General features: G+C 39.7%; 1 protein-coding gene, 1 long non-coding RNA gene and 1 pseudogene across 5 annotated transcripts; 1 reads left to right on the plus strand and 2 right to left on the minus strand.

Annotated features, from left to right (window-relative positions):
- Nucleotides 1-1,427: 1,427 nt before the first annotated feature.
- Nucleotides 1,428-2,559, minus strand: LOC143669180 (uncharacterized). Its single transcript, XR_013168766.1, has 3 exons — nucleotides 2,412-2,559; nucleotides 1,698-1,904; nucleotides 1,428-1,518 (listed from the first exon to the last, which is right to left on the minus strand). It is a non-coding gene; the product is annotated as an uncharacterized LOC143669180 (long non-coding RNA).
- On the plus strand, nucleotides 2,281-13,144 carry TMEM14C (transmembrane protein 14C). Of its 4 annotated transcripts, none has more exons than XM_077143784.1 (6): nucleotides 2,281-2,380; nucleotides 3,763-3,823; nucleotides 4,163-4,239; nucleotides 5,046-5,147; nucleotides 7,607-7,694; nucleotides 8,652-13,143. In XM_077143784.1, exons 2-6 carry the CDS (start codon nucleotides 3,801-3,803, stop codon nucleotides 8,707-8,709), a joined length of 348 nt encoding a protein of 115 aa, XP_076999899.1. In that variant the 5' UTR covers nucleotides 2,281-2,380; nucleotides 3,763-3,800; the 3' UTR covers nucleotides 8,710-13,143. The 4 variants fall into 4 exon arrangements, with proteins under 4 accessions (XP_076999899.1, XP_076999898.1, XP_076999897.1 ...); XM_077143783.1 differs by lacking the exon at nucleotides 2,281-2,380 and adding an exon at nucleotides 2,700-2,903 and having other exon boundaries at nucleotides 8,652-13,142; XM_077143782.1 differs by lacking the exon at nucleotides 2,281-2,380 and adding an exon at nucleotides 2,704-2,896 and having other exon boundaries at nucleotides 8,652-11,031.
- Nucleotides 10,852-12,715, minus strand: LOC143668774 (semaphorin-3D pseudogene; annotated as a pseudogene).
- Nucleotides 13,145-22,649: the final 9,505 nt, after the last annotated feature.

Below are 22,649 nucleotides of genomic sequence, written 5' to 3' on the forward strand. Positions count from 1 at the left end.
CTCTGTGACTTTGTACCAGTTAGGTAGCTTCTCTCTGCCTCAGTTTCCTCCATGTATAAAAGCAGGAGATAATACTTTCCACAAAGGTTGTTATTAAGATTGAATGAATTAAAATATGTAAAGTAGTGTTTATATGGGAATAGAAGAAGCAGATACCTCAAAGAGTGTCTGGAATATAGTAAACATGTTTTTGCTATAATAAACAAATTTTTGCTAAAATTATTTTCAACATCTGAGGTTCTGGAAGCATGTGGCAGATGGGGTGGACTGAGAAAATAGGTGATCTTTTTTTTTTCGAATCCTTTTTTTATTAATTAAAAAAATTAACACAACATTTAGAAATCATTCCATTCTACATATACAATCAGTAATTCTTAATATCACATAGATGCATATTCATCGTTTCTTAGTATATTTGCATCGATTTAGAAAAAAAAATAGTAAGACAACAGAAAAAGAAGTAAAACGATAATAGAAAAAAATAAAAATAAAATGAAAAAAAAAAAACTAGACCTCAGATGCAGCTTCATTCAGTGTTTTAACCTAATTACATTACAATTAGGTAGTATTGTGCTGTCCATTTCTGAGTTTTTGTATCCAGTCTTGTTGCACAGTCTGTATCCCTTCAGCTCCAATTACCCATTATCTTACCCTGTTTCAAACTCCTGGTCTCTGTTACCAATGACATATTCCAAGTTTATTCTCGAATGTCGGTTCATATCAGTGGGACCATACAGTATTTGTCCTTTAGTTTTTGGCTAGTCTCACTCAGCATAATGTTATCTAGGTCCGAGGTGATCTTTTTTGTACTCTTTTATGTTTATTTCCTGGAGAGATGTTTTTTGAGTGGATGATGTTACCTTTAAATGAAAAGTAAACAATATGCCTCAAGACCTAGAAATTGGTATTCTTGTGGATACCGAAAGTTCATTAACTGAATTCAAACATTGCAACTTTGGGATTTATGTATTTTTTTCTATGAGCCTGTTAATTTGCAAAGTCAACCCAAAAGGGACAAAACAATCCTCAAGTCTCAAAGTGCTATTTCTTCTTACATGATCTCTTCTGTTGTGGCAGATGGACTCTACTGCTGTTGTTTGTGTGTGTGTGTGTGTGTGTGTGTGTGTGTGTGTGTGTGTGTGTGTGTGTATCCAGCAGACACAGTCCTGGCCCAAGCCCTCTCTCTGAAATAGGCCCCAGTTATCAGAGACTAAAAACTTAAGTGTCCCTCACACAGCCTTGATCACACTTCACTGATAGGTTTGTGGTTCAGAGGTCTCTGAACCACAATTCTGGGAGTTCAGTTAAGAGCTGCACTGTCTCATCTAAGATGTTAATTCCAGCTAGATATAAAACTACACAATTTATTTACACTGAGACAAATTGAAATAGAGCAGAAACCAATTTATTTTATGACTTATTTTGAGGGGACTGCACACACCAAAGAGCCATGTGTTTTGGTTGAGGGATTACACTACAAGAGGCAGTAGTGACCCATTAAGATTGTAGGCCTTCTCCCTATTCAAAAAAAGAAAGAAAAAAAGTATAGGTCTTGAAGTCAGACAGACCTTATTTCAAGTAACTGTTCTGCCAACGACTAATATAGACAATGTACTTAATCTCTGACGTTCAATTTCTTTAAGTCTAAGGGGGTGGGGGGCTGTCATGTGGCTATAACTAAAGTTTGAAGCACGCACCTGTCTAGGTAGGAATGAGTCTCCAAATCCATTCCCAGTTGGTTAAGACATACCATTGTTTAGAAGTGTTTTCAATTAAATTGGTAGGATTCTGCATGCTTGTTTGGGTAGGTAATGCTGCAAAGGAAATTTTTCGAGCAGTATGTTCGGTCTGCAGTTTTTTTTCATTCAAGATCGTGTTTGTGAGATTTAAACATGTTGATACTTCTAGAGGTGAAGGAGAAGAACAAGTTAAGTATGACATTCCAATTTTAGTGTGAACAACTGAATGAATTATGGTGCAGGAAACGCAGGGAAGAGCAGCAATTGTGAAGTGGCAGTGGGGATCATGTCACGTCCTGGACACTGGGGCATCCACACAGGTCACTGATCGTTGTGTTTAACCTATTCCTCTCCCTTAAAATGCTTCTCTAGTCACCCCACTTCCTATAACAAAAACACGGAAATGAACCACGTTTCCCCGCCTATGACCAATCAATTCTCCGCAGGTTGAAAGTCATCCCTTCCAATGGTAAGCAAACAGAGCTGTCGGACTGGAAGGGCGGGCCTCCCGGGTAAAGCCCGCCTAGCTCGTGCCTGGTACCCGGACTGACAAAGCACGAGCGGCCCTCCCCTTCTCTCTCAGTGATCCGCTATTTAAGGGGACGTCGGGATCCAGCCTCAGACGCCCTCCTGCCGCACAGGTGACCGCCACCTCCGCCGAGTCCGGCTCACATGGCCTCTCGTAGGCCAGCTCAAACTCTGGGTTTCCAGGTTTTTGCCTCGGAGAGAATCGAGACGCGCCGAACACCCTTCGGCCCACTCTGCGCCGCCAACCCCAACTACGCGTTCCCACGCCCCGGTGCGCCCCACGCGCCAGGCGCCAAGCCACGCCCCAGTGCGCAAGGTGGGCGAGCCGCCCCGCCCTCACGCCCAGCACGCACGGTGCGCGCGCTGCCTCGCCCCCATGCCCCAGCACGCACGGTGCGCGGGCCGCCACGCCCCCACGCCCCAGCACGCACGGTGCGCACGCTGCCTCGCCCCGCCCTCACGCCCCACCCGGGTACGCAGTCCTGCGGCGACGTTTCCGGCGGGCCTGCGTCTCCCGGCTCCGAGGACTCCGCATCCTTGCGGGTTTGCGCTGACTCTTCGGAAAGCGGTTGGGTGCCTGAGGATTACTTAGGAAGCTCTACTGCCGCCCGCTTTTGTGCCCTGATCAGGTGTCGTGTAGGCCGAGTTTTACGTGCTTTTCTAGGCTCGCCGTTTTCCGCTTTCTTTAAAACAGTTTGTGAACTCTGCGGCACCTTGAGCCTCTGAGGCAACACAAGCGCTGTAATGATTGGTTTCTTGGAGATTTATTGATTTATGACATTTCGATTTAATGACTCCGGGCACGAGCCCAGTCCTCCTCCCTTCTTTTATAGAAACGTAGTCATTTTTTAAACGAAACAAATGAGGGGTAAAGATCGTGTATTGCTTTCAGTCTTACTAGGGTCGCAAGATATAAACTGCATTTCTTCTAGCGAAACAGGAATTGCCTTGTCAGGGACTTAGTGGCCCATGTAATTACGACTTGGGTTTTTGTATATTTGATCTTCCTCTCCGCCTAGTCTAGCAAGAGCTGTGAATTAGATGCAAAAAATAAATGACCGTCTAAAAGTTTTACAGACATTGAGTATTGAAAAAACTTGATTCTTGGGGCAGCCAGAGTTGGGGGGAGGGGGTGGATTTGCTTTCTGATTTAATGACTTTGGCTAACTGATGAAAAGGTTGGCTTCTCACTTTGCAGAGCTGGACAAATCTTGCTTAGTTTCTTATGGCTGTATACTACTATAAAAATGGTTGATGTCTTCAACTTTAATTGTCTGTAATCACTTTTACATGTTATGTGACTTAATGCCTAGGACATCCCCAGGAAATTGGTACTATTTTTGTCCCCATGGTACAAAGAAGGAATCTTGGGTTGGATAACTTACCCAGGACCCCCTGACTACTAAGCAGTGAAGCTTAGACCCACTGCTTAATGACTACTGGAGAGCTGTGCCTTTTTAACTATCTCTGATGCCCCCCCCCCCCGCCCCCGCAGCTGTAGTCTCCTGACTGGACAGAGCAAAAAAGAGAACAATGCAGAAGGAGCCCAGTCCACTGTAAGTACACAGCAGGTGGGAATGGAATGGCCAGGAGTTTCTCAAAACCACAGTTCATTTCCGTTTCTGAAAAGGACCCTCAGTGCATGATGCTGGGGGCAGTTTGGGGTATGGGAGGAACACTGGACTTAATAGTCCAGAGACCTCGGGTTAAATCCCAGCTCTGCACTGACTAATTGTTTGACTCTAGGCAAGTCATCTAATCTCTATAGGCTTTATTTTCCTCATTTTACAGTGAGAGGATTGTTCTGAAATGATAGCCTTTTAGTCCCATGATAAGATCTCTACGGGTTGTTTTTAAACATGGTGGACCCTAATTTCTTACTCTTGTGTTTTCAGAGTGCCTTTACATTGGTTTGGTTTTGGCTATGCAGCACTGGTTGCTTCTGGTGGGATCATTGGCTATATAAAAGCAGGTATGGTTTTGTAGTTTCTTGTAGCCTCTTAAAATCCTCATGTTGTTCCCAGTGAAGAGTGAGTCTTCAGGTTCCCTGAGAAGCAATCTTGTCAGGTTGGCTTTAAGCGTTCTAGCTTGAGTTCGAGTTTGTTGTCAGTCCCATTGCTTCTCCTGCGTTTGCCTTTTGGTTATCTGCCAGAGCTAAGCCAGGCTTGCTTCCAGTCAAATCTTTTGTCTTTGCCTCTTTATCTAAAGCAGCTGGGTAGGGGTGGTAGTAGGTTTTTATTTATCATTGACTACCACACATTATCCTTGACCACACAGTGCCATCTCTGAGCGCTTCCAGCAGCAGGAAGCCTCTAATCTTCACATACTCATGTTTTGAAGTCACTTTTGGGTGGGGTGTGTCAGTTAAGGTGTCTGTATCCCCTTCCTTGCCTGCATCATCTCCACCCCAATACACACACACTAGAATTCTTCTCCAACTTTTTTTTTTTAGCTAACTGATCCTATTTGCCTTTCCTTTCATGATTCACTCAAGGTTCCACCCACAGGCATTTGCAGTCCTTACTGGCTTCATTAGGCCTGATTGGGTGCTCTTCATTTCTCCTTAGATGAAAGTGACTTGTCTATTAGAGAAGAAAGGAATAAGTGGTATTGTTCTGACTTCTCTGTTAAAATAACAAACTCCCCATTTACCTACTTGGGAACTGTGCTGAGGGAGGTTCTGTTTGTTTTTTTCTATTGTGGAGAAGGAGGGTTTGGTGGATTCTGTTAATGAAATGTTTCTCACGTTACAATTCATATGTGTTTGCTTTCTTCTAGGTAGCGTCCCATCCCTGGCTGCTGGGCTTTTCTTTGGGAGTTTAGCAGGCGTGGGTGCTTATCAGCTGTCTCAGGATCCAAGAAACATTTGGGTTTTCCTAGGTATGTCTGCTTCAGTGTCTCCTCTACTGCAGTTATATCTCCATATACTCTTTACCAAAAGGCCCTGGTTTGGTGGGATGTGGCAGATTATTCACACTGAAAACAGTCTGGCTACTTCTGCAGAGTTCTAGGGGAAGTTTTTAAATAAGGGGAATTTGTAGGGAGATTTTTGTTTATCGTTTATGTACAGATTATGGCAGGTTTGCGTACTTCATGAGTTTAGAGTTACCCATTGAAATTAGTATTTAAACTTGTACAAGGGAGGTATTTGTTAAACATTGTGGTTGCCCACTGAAAACTGCTTGAACATAAAATATATCTGGGTTAGCTTTGCATCGATATTACATTTTCCCAATTTGAAAATCATTTATTAACTCTTTAACAATAATGTAAAAGCATAAGACAGGCCTTGTCTTCAAGGAGCTTTCAAATTAATTGGGGAGATAAGATGTGAACATTAAAAACAACTCTGGTACTATGGAAAGTGCCCTGGTTGCAGCCGAGACACAGAGTTCAGGGGAAGGGAAGATTATGTCTTATCAGAATGGCTTTCAGCTTGTTTTTATTGAGCTTCATCCTGTGTCAGACACTGCTAGGAGTCTGGATACCTCCCTTCCCACAAACTCACAGTGTGAAAATAGATAGTTCTGGCCTCTACAAGGGTGGTAAAGGGAACAAGCATCTTAACACAGTGGTTTGTATAAGTCAGCATTGGGTCAGGGAGTGAGGTCAACAGTGGGGGATTTGGGGTGTGCTGCTGAGTAAGTGTCCAGGGTTCAGCTTTGCCTAACAGCTCCCTCTCTCATGCTCCAGAATGATCTTCAGGCCTCTGGTTTTTGTTTTTTTCCCCCCACGTCTGACCCTACCTCTCTGCTCTCAGTGGTTATTTGACCTACCTCCTATTTAAGAAAAACCATGAAAGTATTGGATGGGCCTTATTTTGATGCCATCAATCACCACACCTTCCCATATCCTGTTTATCTCCTCTCCAAAACTATCCCTCCACCTTTGCTTTGATGCTCTTCTCTCCCAGGAGTGTTTTACTGTCAGTTATCCCATCTCTTGTATCCCCCCTTTCACATGAATCCCTCCCATTGATTGCCAAATGTGCTCATGTCTCATTTTTTTTTAAAAAGGACCTCTTTTGACCCCATTTCCTTCTCCAGCTACTTCCCTTTTTCTTCTTCGTGAACTTCTTTTTAAAAAAAATCTTAACTACCCTTTTTGTCTGTGAAAATAGCTCTTACTACATTGCCATTGACCACTGACCTGTGTTTCTCAAAATCCATTTTACGTTTTTCAGTCCTCATTTTTCTTGTCCTGCTAGCTGTACCCAGCACGGTTGACTGATCATTTTCCACTCCCCTAGTTTTCCTTTTATCATCTCATTCTCCTGTGTAGAATTCATCTTTCTTTCTGGCCATTTAATAAAGACTTTCTTAAACTTTGACCTTTTTATCTTTTTATTTTCTTTATGCTTTTGTTTTTGATAATGTCATTGAAGTCCATAGCTTTAATTACCACTATACACATATTACCTCTCCTCCAAGCTTTATTCTTATATATAGTTGCTCACTTGATATCTTTGAGATGTTTTAAAGCTCCCAACATCCTTATGCACCAGGCTGATCTCACAGTTTCACACACCTCTGTTCTTTGATGTTCTACGTCCATTCAGGTCTTGATTGCTGTCTTCCCCCAGTCTTGGAGTCTAACGCATCAGCAAATCCTGTCAACATTGCCTTCAGTACATATCCTAAATCCCCTCCAGGTTTATCTTGTTTTCTGGGCTCCACCTGCCTTTCAATTCCTTGAACGTATAATACTTCCTCTTACCATGGCCTCTGTATATACTATTTCATCCTCTTAAAATGTGCTTCCCCCTTTAGCCGATCTCAGCTCAATCATTTCCTTAGTAGATCCTTTCATTATCTCCCTGAATACCTTGGAGTTCCCTATTAAGTTATTTTCATATCACTGATTTTATCCATAGCACATTTTTCATTAGCGTTATCTTTTACGGTGTGTTCCTTCAGACTTTAAGCAGTATATTGACAGAGGCTGTTTCTGATGACAAGTTATTCTCTCCAGCACCCAGTATGGTGCTTGGCATATAGGGGGCATTTTAGTAGATATTTAGTAGGTAGATGAACTAGTGTCTGCAGGGTATGAATAAAACGGTGGCAACTTTGGAGGAAATTGTAGGCTAAGGTGTGCATCTTGCAGTGGAATAGTTGTGGGAAATGAGGCTGGAAAGGCAGATTGGGCCTGGCTGGCATGGGACTTACATTCCAGTGTTTGCACGTACCCCAAAGGATGTGGGCAGTCTGGAGATGGTCCCCGCGCCAGTGTATGGGATTGTACCTGATCCTTGGTGGCAGTGCTTTGGCTCTTCTTTTGGTTTCCCTGCATATAAGATGCGAGAATTTATAATTATTTTTTAAAATATTTTTCATTAGCTACCTCTGGAACTTTGGCTGGCATTATGGGAATGAGATTCTACCACTCTGGAAAATTTATGCCTGCTGGCTTAATTGCAGGTGCCAGGTACTTTTACATTCTGTTGCTATTTTTTTGTTTGTTTTGTTTTTAACAATTTGCAGTTTAGTTTATTGCCCAAGATACTTTATACATTCAAAAATTTACTTGCTTCAGTGTATCTGATGCTGGATAGCAACTGAAATTATTTAGTTTATACTCACATAGGAAAGGCTGCAAAAACAGTAACTGACAGTGTCAGAATTAGATAAGTTTATTAATTCACTGTGGAAATGGTTTTGTTTTCTTATTTGCTCTCTGTTCCATCCTGGCTCCTCCCTACAGTTGCAGAAGTTTCAGTACAAAGTGGGTTCCATATTTCTCCCTTTCATAGGTATCCTTTTTCACAAAATGTTCAAAGGAAATTTTGATTGAATCCTGTTTTCTAATGAACTTTGGCCTTAAAACCCAAATCAAATTGTTTGTAGTTTTTAAATGTAAGAAAGATGCCAAGAAGGCAGGGGAAATTTTTAAATCTGCTTCAGAAAAAGGTTACTTACCTGATATTGATTGTAGATGTGCTGTCAAGCATAATATTTTATACTTAAACAGAAGTGACAGTGTAGGCCACAACTAAGAGCAGTGAAATGGGAGGCTGCAGATCTGGATTCTAGTTCTGACTTACCATTGTTAGATGACTGTGGGAATCCCTGATCTCTTTAGCCTTCAGTCTTGATCACTTCAAACTTTAGCAGTTGATTATCAAATCCGGCCCACTCATAGCTCAGTGAGGAGCTGCCCTTGTTTCCCTTCAGTGCCTCCAGGTATGGAAGCTTCATCTCTGAATATTCTCCCTTAGGACTTGGGAGAATATTCAGAGATGAAGCTTCCATACCTCCCTCTGCAAGAATATTCTCCCTCTTCTTGCAGTTGTGAGGAACCTGCTGAATCCTAGTCCCTTAAAAAAGGAATCTGAGTACCTATTCTTTTGCCTGACCTTTTTGTTTCTGTGTTTCTTTTGAACAGTTTGCTGATGGTCGCCAAACTTGGAATTAGTATGTTCAATAGACCCCATCAATCATAGTCATGTCTCATCTTGGACTCATAATGAAGAATTAAACATCTCCAGACTACCAGTATTTTTAATGTATTTAGAGAAATAAGTGCAGCATTTTTGCACATTCTGACATTTTACTAAAAACAAAACAAAAAATTGACCCTGAACTTTATGGAGAAAAAATAATCAATCGTCATCATTACAGTCCTACAGAGATGACAATATATATTAACGCAAGAGATTATTATTATTATTATATCCCGTACAATTTGATTCTTGTATATTGATGTTAGCTCTTTCTGTAACTATGGGTAAAATCTCCTTGGGGTGAAATGTTAGGAGTCAGTATTGGGGACTTGCATACCCTATGCCTCACTCAGATGAAGAGTGAAAAAAAATCTCTTATGAGATTTAGGATATCTGTTTTGCAAAGACTTAGAGCAAAGACCTTCATATGTTAAATGAAATATCAATGAAAATAAAATTTTACTTTTATGAGTATATTTTATATGGTATCTTCATTGCCAGAGTTGTCTAAAACATGAACTGTGGATAGTAGGAAGATAGAGGGACACAGGAATATTTTGTTAATATTTAGGAATTGTTCTTCCATGAAAAAAAAGGCATTTCATTCACACACTATACAATCCGCCCAAAGTGTACAGTTGATGGCGCTCAACATAGACTTGTACATTTGTCACCACCATTAATTTTAAAACATTTTCATTGCTCCAAAAAGAAAAATCCCATATACCGCATACCTTCCTGTTTTAGTTTTTAAGCTGCTGGAATGCAATCTACCAGAGACAGAATGGCTTTTTTTTTTAATTACTTTACATATGGTAGGTTTATTATAAAATTACTAAAACAATACTACTTAAGTTACAACACAGAGCATCAGAAATGCAAATTAGTGTGAAGAAAAGCTGTCCAAGAGTTAAGTTAACCCTTTCCGTTGTTTTGCATTTATTTTGTTAGTTCACCAAATAGATATCCCCACTCCTCAACCACTATCATCTGCCTAATTTTTTCTCTCTCCTTCTCTCTCTCTGAAGGTATATATTGTTTCTTTCCAAGTCACTCAAATATAATCAAATGATCCAATATTTAGTAGCAGATAAAGACAGCAAATGGAAATAATATGCAGAGAACAATAAATCTCTAGAAAAAGAAAGGAAGTACCTATTGAAATCCCACTGACTGTCAATAAGATTTGTGTACATCCTTCCCATGAGCCTTCAGAAAAATTACTTTTCCTCACAATTTTGCTGGCAGTTTGTTATACTCTAGATTTTCTTTAACATACGGATTGCAAATTGGCAGTTATTTATGCTCAAGTAAATAAAACTCCATTAAATTTTGCCCACTTTATTTGTGATTACTCTTCCTTTATATGGGGATATGAGTTTTCCCCAAAGTCGGAGTGTATGGCTGTGTTTCGTTCTATCTCCTAACTAATCCTATCCACATGTCTTCTCATTAGAATGCAGTATATGTCATGTTTTTCTTATTAAAATATTTATTAAGCATTATGACTCCATAGAGCTTGGCATATATTCTAAAAACACTTAATTGAACACCAGCTTCTCCCTGTGAACCTGTTATCCTTGACAAGTTATAGGGAGAAGCATTTATGCCCTCCAGTAAATCACTTCCACAGTACACTAAATGCAACTCCTGTGGTCTGAAAGAAACAGTGCACATCTTCAAATTCCTAAATCAGGCCCCCAAGAGTGAATGGCTCACTGGGAAGTCTCTGTTGATAATGTGAACTGTCTGAATTTGTATTTTCCCTCTAATTCCTACCACAAGGAATTCAAGAGTGGAATGAAACATGTTCATAAGAACATAGCACAACTGCATGGTAAACTCCATGCCTAACAGAGATGCAAAGGAAATAAACTACATTGTTACAATATCAAATTTGCTTAGCTCAATTATTTACATGATATGATAAATTCAAAAACTCAGAACATAAAAACACTTACAAATGTAAAGTCCCTATTTTGAGGATAATTCTTACTTTGCAATTGCATGTTTTAGTTCTTGGAAAACTGGTTTGGATGAGTTATTTACCTTTACTATCCCATATTGACCATATATATTGTCTTATTCAGAATATTGTGCTTGTGCCTTAGCAAAACTCCATGGAAAGCACTTATGAGTTAGTATAAAGGATGTACGAAATAGAAGACAGTATTTTTGCAAGTAAAGAATTCTTTTCTTTAAATTGAATAGAAAACTACGTGGCTATGGCTCGAGGCAGCTCATCCAGGTCTCTGGTATCTTCGATTTCGCTTCTTCATTTCCTGCATGTGCTTCCACTTTGGGCTGCCCTTGTTGCACGGCCTCCGCTTTTCCCTGTGCCACATCTGTTCACAGTACTGGTCCAGGCTGATGTTAGGGCTGCTGAGGATTTGGATGTGGTCTTTGTATCTCACCCGTGACTCAGCCAGCAGATCCTTGACCTGCCCTTCCTCGTGCTCTGCCCTCTGGGTATTTTCCATCTGTTCATTCTCAGTGATGTTCAGAGTCAGCTTCACGATGGTGTGGATGAAAGTGTGCTCCTGTGCTTTGCAGTAATATATCCCAGGGTCCTTTCTCTGCAAGCTGCAAGTCAGTAACCCATGTTCCGTTTTGATGATCCTTTCATCGGGTTTCAACTCCTCTTGATGTTCATCTCCTGACTGCTGGATATACCACTTAATAGATGCTTGTTGAGATTTAGGTATACATTCCAGAAAGGTTGAATTCAATTCAGTGCCAAAAATCATCTATTCATCAACAGTCTCCTGACTAATAGTGTCTTCTGTGTCCCAGCACTGGGTGATTGGGTCTCCGTACTTTACATCTTGGCATCTAGCTCGCCTTTTTGAAGTAGGTGCATATCAAGAACGTGCATTTCCATCCCAGGCACAGTAGGGGTCTCTGGCAAGGCAACAGCCTGCACAAGCTTTCCCATAAGTGTTCCATCTGTGCAAGGAGAGTTGAACCAATCCATCTCAGGTAGCAATGTACAATTGTTGCTGCTTCAAAGACAACTCCATGTTCAAAATGACTGATGAGTACTTGAAAATCTGCAACTCCTCCAGCACTACCTCTTCCATATTCCACTTTTCCTTTGAAATGCTGACAACTCTTAAGACTGTCCCAATGTCTGTGCCAAGAAACATGACATCATACCGCCCGTCTTCTGTGATGACGTGGTCCACCACCACCTGCGTCAGTCTGTAATCCACGTCCATGCGCTTGAGTGTCAGTTCTCCTGCTACCAGGTACACCACCTTGTACATCACAGGGTGCTGCGTTATGAAACTGATGACATCATCTGGAAAATCCCGGGTGGATTTAATCAATGGGTCATAGGTTTTGCTTGGGCATATGCCAGGTCGGGGATAAGGAATTCTTCCTTTGTACTGCGCCCAGCGATGGTCTGCACTTTCCTGATGAGCATATGGACCATTAAAAACTGCTCTGATGTCAGCCATGCTGTACACACCAACAGCAGAGCCTTTGAAGATGGAGCTTGTTGTCGTAAACACTCCATGTACTACAGGATTTCTTTTATCTCCTGTAGGGAGTAAGTAAATATCTTGAAGCTCATCAAAATGAATGTCTGCCCCATCCTTTCCAGGAATTGAGCATATCAGTCTGGCTTTAAGAAAAGTTATCCATTTGTTTATCAGGCTGCACTGTCCTCCTACATCATTCTCACAAACTCTTCAACTCGAGAAAGTATGGTCTTATCAGAAGTACTGCCTTCTTGAGATGATTCGCAGAAGAATAAATGTATTTTATCATCATCCGGATTATAGGTGTCTGGTATGGGGAAAGTTCCAATAAATTTTGCTCCATTGAGCCAGTAGCGCTCAGAAATGTCAGTTCTGATGTAGTGGTGGTCACGAGTAGGCCCGAGGGACCGCGTGAACGCAGCATCTTTGCCAAGGAAATCAGAAGCTGCTCTAGAGTAGAGGTACTCATCAAACTTCTTTGTCCTGTTATTTGTGTAAAGTACATGTCCATGTTTTATCATTTCACAAGAGACACAGAGAAAGACAGCGGAAGGAGGAGGAGGAGGGAAAAGCAAGAGGGTATAGGCAGGAAAGGAAGAAGAGAAGGGAAGAAAAGAGAGGAGGAGGAAAGGGAGAAGGAGGAGAGAAAGGAATTTCACACAGGAGAGGCAGGAGGGGGGAGTAGAGAGGTAGAGGAGGATGAAGGGGAGGCAATGGAAGGAAAGAGGAAAAGGGGAGAATGGCTTTTAAAAAAGGAATTTATTAAGTTGCAAGTTTACAGTTCTGAGACTGTGAAAATGTCCAAATTAAGCATTCAGAGAAAGATGCCGTAACTCCAAAGAAAGGGCTGATGAAATTAAGGGTTTCTTTCTCAGCTGGGAGGACACATGGCAGTGTCTGCTAGCTTTCTCTCCTCATTTCATTAGGCTTCCCCAAGGGCATTTTTCTTCTGCATCTCCAGAGTTCTCTAGCACATGGCATTAAAGCTTTCCAAAGGTTCCCTCTTAAAGGGCTCCAGTAAACAACCCCACCTTGAACAGGAAGAGACACATCTCCAAGGAAACCATCTAATCAGAAGTTACCACCCACAATTGGGTGGGTCACATCTCCATGGAAACAATAAAAAAGATCCCACCCAGCAATATTGAATGAGGATTAATGGTTTTTCTGGGGTACACGACAGTTTCAAAGTGGCACACTCCCCCCCCCCATTATTAATACTTAGCCTGATGTGGTACCTTTGTTAAAATTGATGAGAGAATGTTGAAATACTGCTGTTAATTGTTGTCCATAGTTTGCATTCTGCATTTCTTCCCATGTATCAACCTATTATTAACACCCTATAATAGTGTCATATATTTGTTCTTATATTTGTGCTATAAACCACATTAATCATCAAAAACAGGGTTCACTGTGTTTTATAGTCCTGTATGTCATCCTCTAGCTTTCCTTCTAGCGACATACATGACTGTAAACTTCCCCTTTCAAACACAATCTCACACACACACATTTCAGTGCTGTTAGGTACAGACATGATAATATGCTATAATCACCTTTATCCATTTCCAAATATTTACAGTCCGCCCTATTAAAAGTTCTGCACAAATTCAGCATCAGCTCCCCATTCTTTACCCTCATTCTAGGTAACCTGTATTTTAGATATTAGTTAACTCCATGAGTTTGGTCATTATAATCAGTTCATAAGTGAGGTCATACGTTTTTATCCTTTTGTGCTTGGCTTATTTCACTCCATGTAATGTCCACCAGGTTCATCCATGTTGTCGCATGCATCAGGACTTTGTTCTTGTATCTGAATAATTTCCCATTGTATGTGTATATAACATTTTGTTTATTCATCCAACTTGATGGACACTGGGTTGCTTCCGTCTTGGCCATTGTGAATAATGCTGCTGTGAACATCTGTGTACAAATTTCTGTTGCATCCCTGCATTCAATTCATCTGAGTATATATCCAGTGGCAAGATTGCCAGCAGTTCTATACTTAGCTTCCAGAGGAATCACCCAACTGTCATCCACAGCAGCTGTACCATTCTACATTCCCACCAGCAGCGTTCATATTTCTCCACATCCTGTCCAACACTTGTAGTTTTCTGCTTTTGTAATTTTTCTAGTTTCCTAGTTGTTGGAATGTGATATACCAGAAATGGAATGACTTTTTTGTTTGTTTGTTTTTTAGCAAGTGCAGTCTCTGGGAATCAAACCCGGGTCTCCTGCATTGCAGGCGAGAATTTTACAACTGAGCTACCCTTGCCACTGCCCTAGGAATGACTTTTCAAAAGGGGAATTTAAGTTGCAAGTTTGCAGTTCTAAGCCTGAGAAAATGTCCAAATTAAAGCAAGTCTGCAGAAATGTCCAAATTAAGATACCAACAAGAGGTTACCTTCCCTCAATAAAGGCAGATAAAGTTCAGGGTTTGAGTTTCAACTAGAAAGGCACATGGCAAACATGGAGATGTCTGCTATCTTTCTCTCTAGGCTTCTTGTTTCATGAAGCTCCCTCAGGGGCGATTTCTTTCCTCATTTCCAAAGATCTCTGGCTGCATGGGCCCTCCTGGTCCTCGTGGCTCTGTTACTCTCTCCAAAATGGTTTCTCTTTTAAAGAATTCCAGTAAACTAAGCAAGACCTACCTGGACTGGGTAGAGTCACATCTCCCTTTAATCAAAGGTTAATACCCACAATTAGGTGTGCCACATTTCTGTGGAGATAATCTAATCAAGTTTTCGACCTATAGTGCTTAGTAGGGATTAAAAGGAATGGCTGCCTCCACAAGATGGATCAGGATTAAAACATGGCTTTTCTAGGGTACATAATCATATCGAACCAACACAGTAATAGTGGCCATTATAGTAGGTGTGAAATATTTTGGTTTCTCGTTGTGGTTTTGATTTATATTTCTCTAGTAGCTCATGAAGTCGATCATCTTTTTATATGCTTTTTCAAATGCCATTTGCATTTCCTCTTTGGAAAAATGCCTATTCAGGTCTTTTGCCCATTTTTAAAATTGGGGTGTGTGCTTTTTTATCATTGGATTGTAGGATTTCTTTATATATTCTGCATATTAAACCCTTATTGGATATGTAATGTCCAGGTATTTCCTCCCATTGAGTAAGCTGCCTTTTCACTTTCTTGACTAAGCTCATTGAAGCGTAGTACTATTCAGTTTTGAGGAGGTCCCATTTATCTATTTTTTCTTTCATTGCTTGTATTGTGGGTGTGAGGTCTAAGAAACCACCACCTACCATAAAATCTTAAAGATGTTTCCCTACATTTTCTTCTAGGAGTTTTATGCTCCTGTCACTTATATTTAGGTCTTTGGTCCATTTTGAATTAATTTTTGTATATGATGTGAGGAGATGTCATCTCTGGTTCTTTTGGATATGGATATTCAGTTCTCCCAGAACCATTTGTTGAAGAAATTGTTCTGTCCCAATTGAGTGGACCTGATAGCCTTGTCAAAATGCAATTGACTATAGCTGTCAGGGTCTATTTCTGAACTCTAGCTTAGATTCCATTGACCAATGTTTCTATCTTTTTGCCAGTACCGTGCTGTTTTGGCCGTTGTAGATTTATAAAGGCAGAAAGTGAGTCTTCCCACGTCATTTTTCTTTTTTCAAGATGTTTTTGGCTATTCGGGGCTCATTACCCTCCCAAATAAATTTGATAATTCTTTTTTCCAGTTCTGTAAAATAGGCTGTTGGAATTTTGATCAGGATTGCATTGCATCTGTAAATCTATTTGGGTAGAACTGACATTTTTAATGATATTAGGTCTTCCAGTCCATGAACAAGGAAGTTTTTTCTTGATTTCCTCCTCAAATTGCTCATTACTAGTATGTAGAAACACTACTGATTTTTGCATGTTGATCTTGTATCCTGCTACTTTGCTAAACTTGTTTATTAGCTCTAGTGGCTTTGTTGAAGATATTTTTGGACTTTGTAAATTTAGAATCATATAATCTGCAACTACTGAAAGTTTTACTTCTTCCTTTCCAATTTGGATGCCTTTTTTTCTCACTTAATTGCTCTAAGTAAAATTTCTAGCACAATGTTGAATGCCAGTGTTGATAGTGGGCATCCTTGTCTTGTTCCAGATCTTAGAGGGAAAGCTTTCAGTCTTTCACCATTGAAAACTTTGTTAGCTCTGGATTTTTCGTATATCCCCTTTATCAAATTGAGGAAGTTTCCTTCTATTCCTGTCTTTCAAAGTGTTTTATCAAGAAAGGATGCTGGATTTTGTCAAATCCTTTTCTGCATCAATTGAGATAATCGTGTTTTTTTCCCTTTTTTTTTTTTTGGTGCATGGTCTGGGAATTGAACCTGGGTCTCCTGCATAGAAGGCAAGCATTTTACCACTGAACCACCCATGCCCTCTCACTTTGATTTGTTAATGTGGTATATTACATTAATTGATTTCCTTGTGTTGAATCACTCTTGCATATCTCGGATAAAACCTGCTTGATCATGGTTCTAATTCTTTTAATCTGCTGTTAGGTTTAGTTTGCAAGTGTTTTGTTGAGGATTTTTGCATCTATATTCATTAGAGAAAGTGGTCTATAATTTTCTTTTCTTGTAGTATCTTTATCTGGCTTTGGTATTAGGGTGATTTTGGCTTCATAGAATGAGTTAGATAGTTGTTCTAATTTTCTAGCTACCAGAATGTGGAATAACTATACCAGAAATGGAGCAACTTCTTTTTTTATTAATTAAAGAAAAAAAAAAGAAATTAACACAACATTTAGAAATCATTCCATTCTACATATGCAATCAGTAATTCTTAACATCATCACATAGATGCATGATCATCATTTCTTAGTACATTTGCATCGATTTAGGAAAAGAACTAGCAAAACAACAGAAAAAGATATAGAATGTTAATATAGAGAAAAAAAATAATAATAGTAAAAAAAAGGAAAAAGAAAAAAAAAGACAAACAAACAGACAGACAAAAAAAAAACCTATTACTCAGATGCAGCTTCATTCAGTGTTTTAACATGATTACTTTACAATTAGGTATTATTGTGCTGTCCATTTTTGAGTTTTTATATCTAGTCCTGTTGCACAGTCTGTATCCCTTCAGCTCCAATTACCCATTATCTTACCCTGTTTCTAACTCCTGCTGGACTCTGTTACCAATGACATATTCCAAGTTTATTCTCGAATGTCGGTTCACATCAGTGGGACCATACAGTATTTGTCCTTTAGTTTTTGGCTAGACTCACTCAGCGTAATGTTCTCTAGGCCCATCCATGTTATTACATGCTTCATAAGTTTATTCTGTCTTAAAGCTGCATAATATTCCATCGTATGTACATACCACACTTTGTTTAGCCACTCGTCTGTTGATGGACATTTTGGCTGTTTCCATCTCTTTGCAATTGTAAATAATGCTGCTATAAACATTGGTGTGCAAATGTCCGTTTGTGTCTTTGCCCTTAAGTCCTTTGAGTAGATACCTAGCAATGGTATTGCTGGGTCATATGGCAATTCTATATTCAGCTTTTTGAGGAACCGCCAAACTGCCTTCCACAGTGGTTGCACCATTTGACATTCCCACCAACAGTGGATAAGTGTGCCTCTTTCTCCGCATCCTCTCCAGCACTTGTCATTTTCTGTTTTGTTGATAATGGCCATTCTGGTGGGTATGAGATGATATTTCACTGTGGTTTCGATTTGCATTTCTCTCATGGCCAGGGACATTGAGCATCTCTTCATGTGCCTTTTGGTCATTTGTATTTCCTCTTCTGAGAGGTGTCTGCTCAAGTCTTTTTCCCATTTTGTAATTGGGTTGGCTGTCTTTTTGTTGTTGAGTTGAACAATCTCTTTATAAATTCTGGATACTAGACCTTTATCTGATCTGTCATTTCCAAATATTGCCTCCCATTGCGTAGGCTGTCTTTCTACTTTCTTGATGAAGTTCTTTGATGCACAAAAGTGTTTAATTTTGAGGAGCTCCCATTTATTTATTTCCTTCTTCAGTGCTCTTGCTTTAGGTTTAAGGTCCATAAAACCGCCTCCAATTGTAAGTTTCATAACATATCTCCCTACATTTTCCTCTAACTGTTTTATGGTCTTAGACCTAATGTTTAGATCTTTGATCCATTTTGAGTTAATTTTTGTATAGGGTGTGAGACATGGGTCTTCTTTCATTCTTTTGCATATGGATATCCAGTTCTCTAGGCACCATTTATTGAAGAGACTGTTCTGTCCCAGGTGAGTTGGCTTGACTGCCTTATCAAAGATCAAATGTCCATAGATGAGAGGGTCTATATCTGAGCACTCTATTCGATTCCATTGGTCGATATATCTATCTTTATGCCAATACCATGCTGTTTTGACCACTGTGGCTTCATAATATGCTTTAAAGTCAGGCAGCATGAGACCTCCAGCTTTGTTTTTTTTCCTCAAGATGTTTTTAGCAATTCGGGGCACCCTGCCCTTCCAGATAAATTTGCTTATTGGTTTTTCTATTTCTGAAAAATAAGTTGTTGGGATTTTGATTGGTATTGCATTGAATCTGTAAATCAATTTAGGTAGGATTGACATCTTAACTATATTTAGTCTTCCAATCCATGAACACGGTATGCCCTTCCATCTATTTAGGTCTTCTGTGATTTCTTTTAACAGTTTCTTGTAGTTTTCTTTGTATAGGTCTTTTGTCTCTTTAGTTAAATTTATTCCTAGGTATTTTATTCTTTTAGTTGCAATTGTAAATGGGATTCGTTTCTTGATTTCCCCCTCAGCTTGTTCATTGCTAGTGTATAGAAATGCTACAGATTTTTGAATGTTGATCTTGTAACCTGCTACTTTGCTGTATTCATTTATTAGCTCTAGTAGTTTTGCTGTGGATTTTTCTGGGTTTTCAACGTATAGTATCAAATCGTCTGCAAACAGTGATAGTTTTACTTCTTCCTTTCCAATTTTGATGCCTTGTATTTCTTTTTCTTGTCTAATTGCTCTGGCTAGAACCTCCAACACAATGTTGAATAATAGTGGTGATAATGGACATCCTTGTCTTGGTCCTGATCTTAGGGGTAAAGTTTTCAGTTTTTCCCCATTGAGGATGATATTAGCTGTGGGTTTTCCATATATTCCCTTTATCATTTTAAGGAAGTTCCCTTGTATTCCTATCCTTTGAAGTGTTTTCAACAGGAAAGGATGTTGAATCTTGTCAAATGCCTTCTCTGCATCAATTGAGATGATCATGTGATTTTTCTGCTTTGATTTGTTGATATGGTGTATTACATTAATTGATTTTCTTATGTTGAACCATCCTTGCATACCTGGGATGAATCCTACTTGGTCATGATGTATAATTCTTTTAATGTGTTGTTGGATACGATATGCTAGAATTTTATTGAGGATTTTTGCATCTATATTCATTAGAGAGATTGGTCTGTAGTCTTCTTTTTTTGTAATATCTTTGCCTGGTTTTGGTATGAGGGTGATGTTGGCTTCATAGAATGAATTAGGTAGTTTTCCCTCCACTTCAATTTTTTGGAAGAGTTTGAGGAGAGTTGGTACTAATTCTTTCTGGAATGTTTGATAGAATTCACATGTGAAGCCGTCTGGTCCTGGACTTTTCTTTTTAGGAAGCTTTTGAATGACTGATTCAATTTCTTTACTTGTGATTTGTTTGTTGAGGTCATCTATTTCTTCTTGAATCAAAGTTGGTTGTTCATGTCTTTCCAGGAACCCGTCCATTTCATCTAAATTGTTGTATTTATTAGCGTAAAGTTGTTCATAGTATCCTGTTATTACCTCCTTTATTTCTGTGAGGTCAGTAGTTATGTCTCCTCTTCCATTTCTAATCTTATTTGTTTGCATCCTCTCTCTTCTTCTTTTTGTCAATCTTGCTAAGGGCCCATCAATCTTATTGATTTTCTCATAGAACCAACTTCTGATCTTATTGATTTTCTCTATTGTTTTCATGTTTTCAATTTTATTTATTTCTGCTCTAATCTTTGTTATTTCTTTCCTTTTGCTTGCTTTGGGATTAGTTTGCTGTTCTCCAGTTCTTCCAAGTGGAAAGTTAATTCCTGAATTTTTGCCTTTTCTTCTTTTCTGATATAGGCATTTAGGGCAATAAATTTCCCTGTTAGCACTGCCTTTGCTGCGTCCCATAAGTTTTGATATGTTGTGTTTTCATTTTCATTCGCCTAAAGGTATTTACTAATTTCTCCTGTAATTTCTTCCTCGACCCACTCGTTGTTTAAGAGTGTGTTGTTGAGCCTCCACGTATTTGTGAATTTTCTGGCACTCCGCCTATTATTGATTTCCAACTTCATTCCTTTATGATCCGAGAAAGTGTTGTGTATTATTTCAATCTTTTTAAATTTGTTAAGACTTGCTTTGTGACCCAGCATATGGTCTATCTTTGAGAATGATCCATGAGCACTTGAGAAAAAAGTGTATCCTGCTGTTGTGGAATGTAATGTCCTATAAATATCTGTTAAGTCTAGCTCATTTATAGTAATATTCAGATTCTCTATTTCTTTATTGATCCTCTGTCTAGATGTTCTGTCCATTGATGAGAGTGGTGAATTGAAGTCTCCAACTATTATGGTATATGTATCTATTTCCCTTTTCAGTGTTTGCAGTGTATTCCTCATGTATTTTGGGGCATTCCGGTTCAGTGCATAAATATTTATGATTGTTATGTCTTCTTGTTTAATTGACCCTTTTATTAGTAGATAGTGTCCTTCTTTGTCTCTTTTAACTGTTTTACATTTGAAGTCTAATTTGCTGGATATTAGTATAGCCACTCCTGCTCTTTTCTGGTTGTTATTTGCATGAAATATCTTTTCCCAACCTTTCACTATCAACCTATGTTTATCTTTGGGTCTAAGATGTGTTTCCTGTAGACAGCATATAGAAGGATCCTGTTTTTTAATCCATTCTGCCAGTCTATGTCTTTTGATTGGGGAATTCAGTCCATTAACATTTAGTGTTATTACTGTTTGGATAATATTTTCCTCTACCATTTTGCCTTTTGTATTATGTACATCATATCTGATTTTCCTTCTTTCTACACTCTTCTCCATACCTCTCTCTTCTGTCTTTTCGTATCTGACTCTAGTGCTCCCTTTAGTATTTCTTGCAGAGCTGGTCTCTTGGTCACAAATTCTCTCAGTGACTTTTTGTCTGAGAATGTTTTAATTTCTCCCTCATTTTGAAGGACAATTTTTCTGGATATAGACGTCTTGGTTGGCAGTTTTTCTCTTTTAGTAATTTAAATATATCATCCCACTGTCTTCTAGCTTCCATGGTTTCTGCTGAGAAATCTACACACAGTCTTATTGGGTTTCCCTTGTATGTGATGGATTGTTTTTCTCTTGTTGCTTTCAAGATCCTCTCTTTCTCTTTGACCTCTGACATTCTAACTAGTAAGTGTCTTGGAGAACGCCTATTTGGGTCTATTCTCTTTGGGGTGTGCTGCACTTCTTGGATCTGTAATTTTAGGTCTTCATAAGAGTTGGGAAATTTTCAGTGATAATTTCTTCCATTAGTTTTTCTCCTCCTTTTCCCTTCTCTTCTCCTTCTGGGACACCCACAACACGTATATTTGTGCGGTTCCTATTGTCCTTCAGTTCCCTGATCCCCTGTTCAAATTTTTCCATTCTTTTCCCGATAGTTTCTGTTTGTTTTTGGAATTCAGATGTTCCATCCTCCAAATCACTAATTCTATCTTCTGTCTCTTTAAATCTGTCATTGTAGGTATCCATTGTTTTTTCCATCTTTTCTACTTTGTCCTTCACTTCCATAAGTTCTGTGATTTGTTTTTTCAGTTTTTCTATTTCTTCTTTTTGTTCAGCCCATGTCTTCTTCATGTCCTCCCTCAATTTATCTATTTCGTTTTTGAAGAGGTTTTCCATTTCTGTTTGTATATTCAGCATTAGTTGTCTCAGCTCCTGTATCTCATTTGAGCTATTGGTTTGTTCCTTTGACTGGGCCATATTTTCAATTTTCTGAGCGTGATCCGTTATCTTCTGCTGGCGTCTGGGCATTTAATCAGATTTCCTTGGGTGTTGGACCCAACAGGTTGAAAGATTTTTCTGTGAAATCTCTGGGTTCTGTTTTTCTTATCCTGCCAAGTAGGTGGCGCTTGTGACACTCGTTTGTGTGCGGGTCCCACCAGTAAAAGGTGCTGTGGGTCCTTTAACTTTGGAAAACTCTCGCCGTGGGGGAGGTTCGCCAGCCGAAGTGGCTTGGAAGAGTGCCAATCCGAATCTCCAAGTTGGCCCGGGGATCTGAACGCAGGGAGGGTCACTGGCTGCCGCAGCCCGGGAGAGCGCCCGTCCGAATCTCCTAGCCTGCCCGGGGCGCCAAGCGTGGCGGGAGGGCGCCAGCCGCCATGGCCTAGGGGAGTGCACCGTTCCCAGCCAGACCGGGAAGCCACGTGTTTGGAAGGGACCCCGGTCACCGTTCTCCGCAGCCT

This window comes from Tamandua tetradactyla, chromosome 25, assembly GCF_023851605.1.
Source record: "Tamandua tetradactyla isolate mTamTet1 chromosome 25, mTamTet1.pri, whole genome shotgun sequence".
Lineage (NCBI taxonomy): Eukaryota > Metazoa > Chordata > Mammalia > Pilosa > Myrmecophagidae > Tamandua > Tamandua tetradactyla.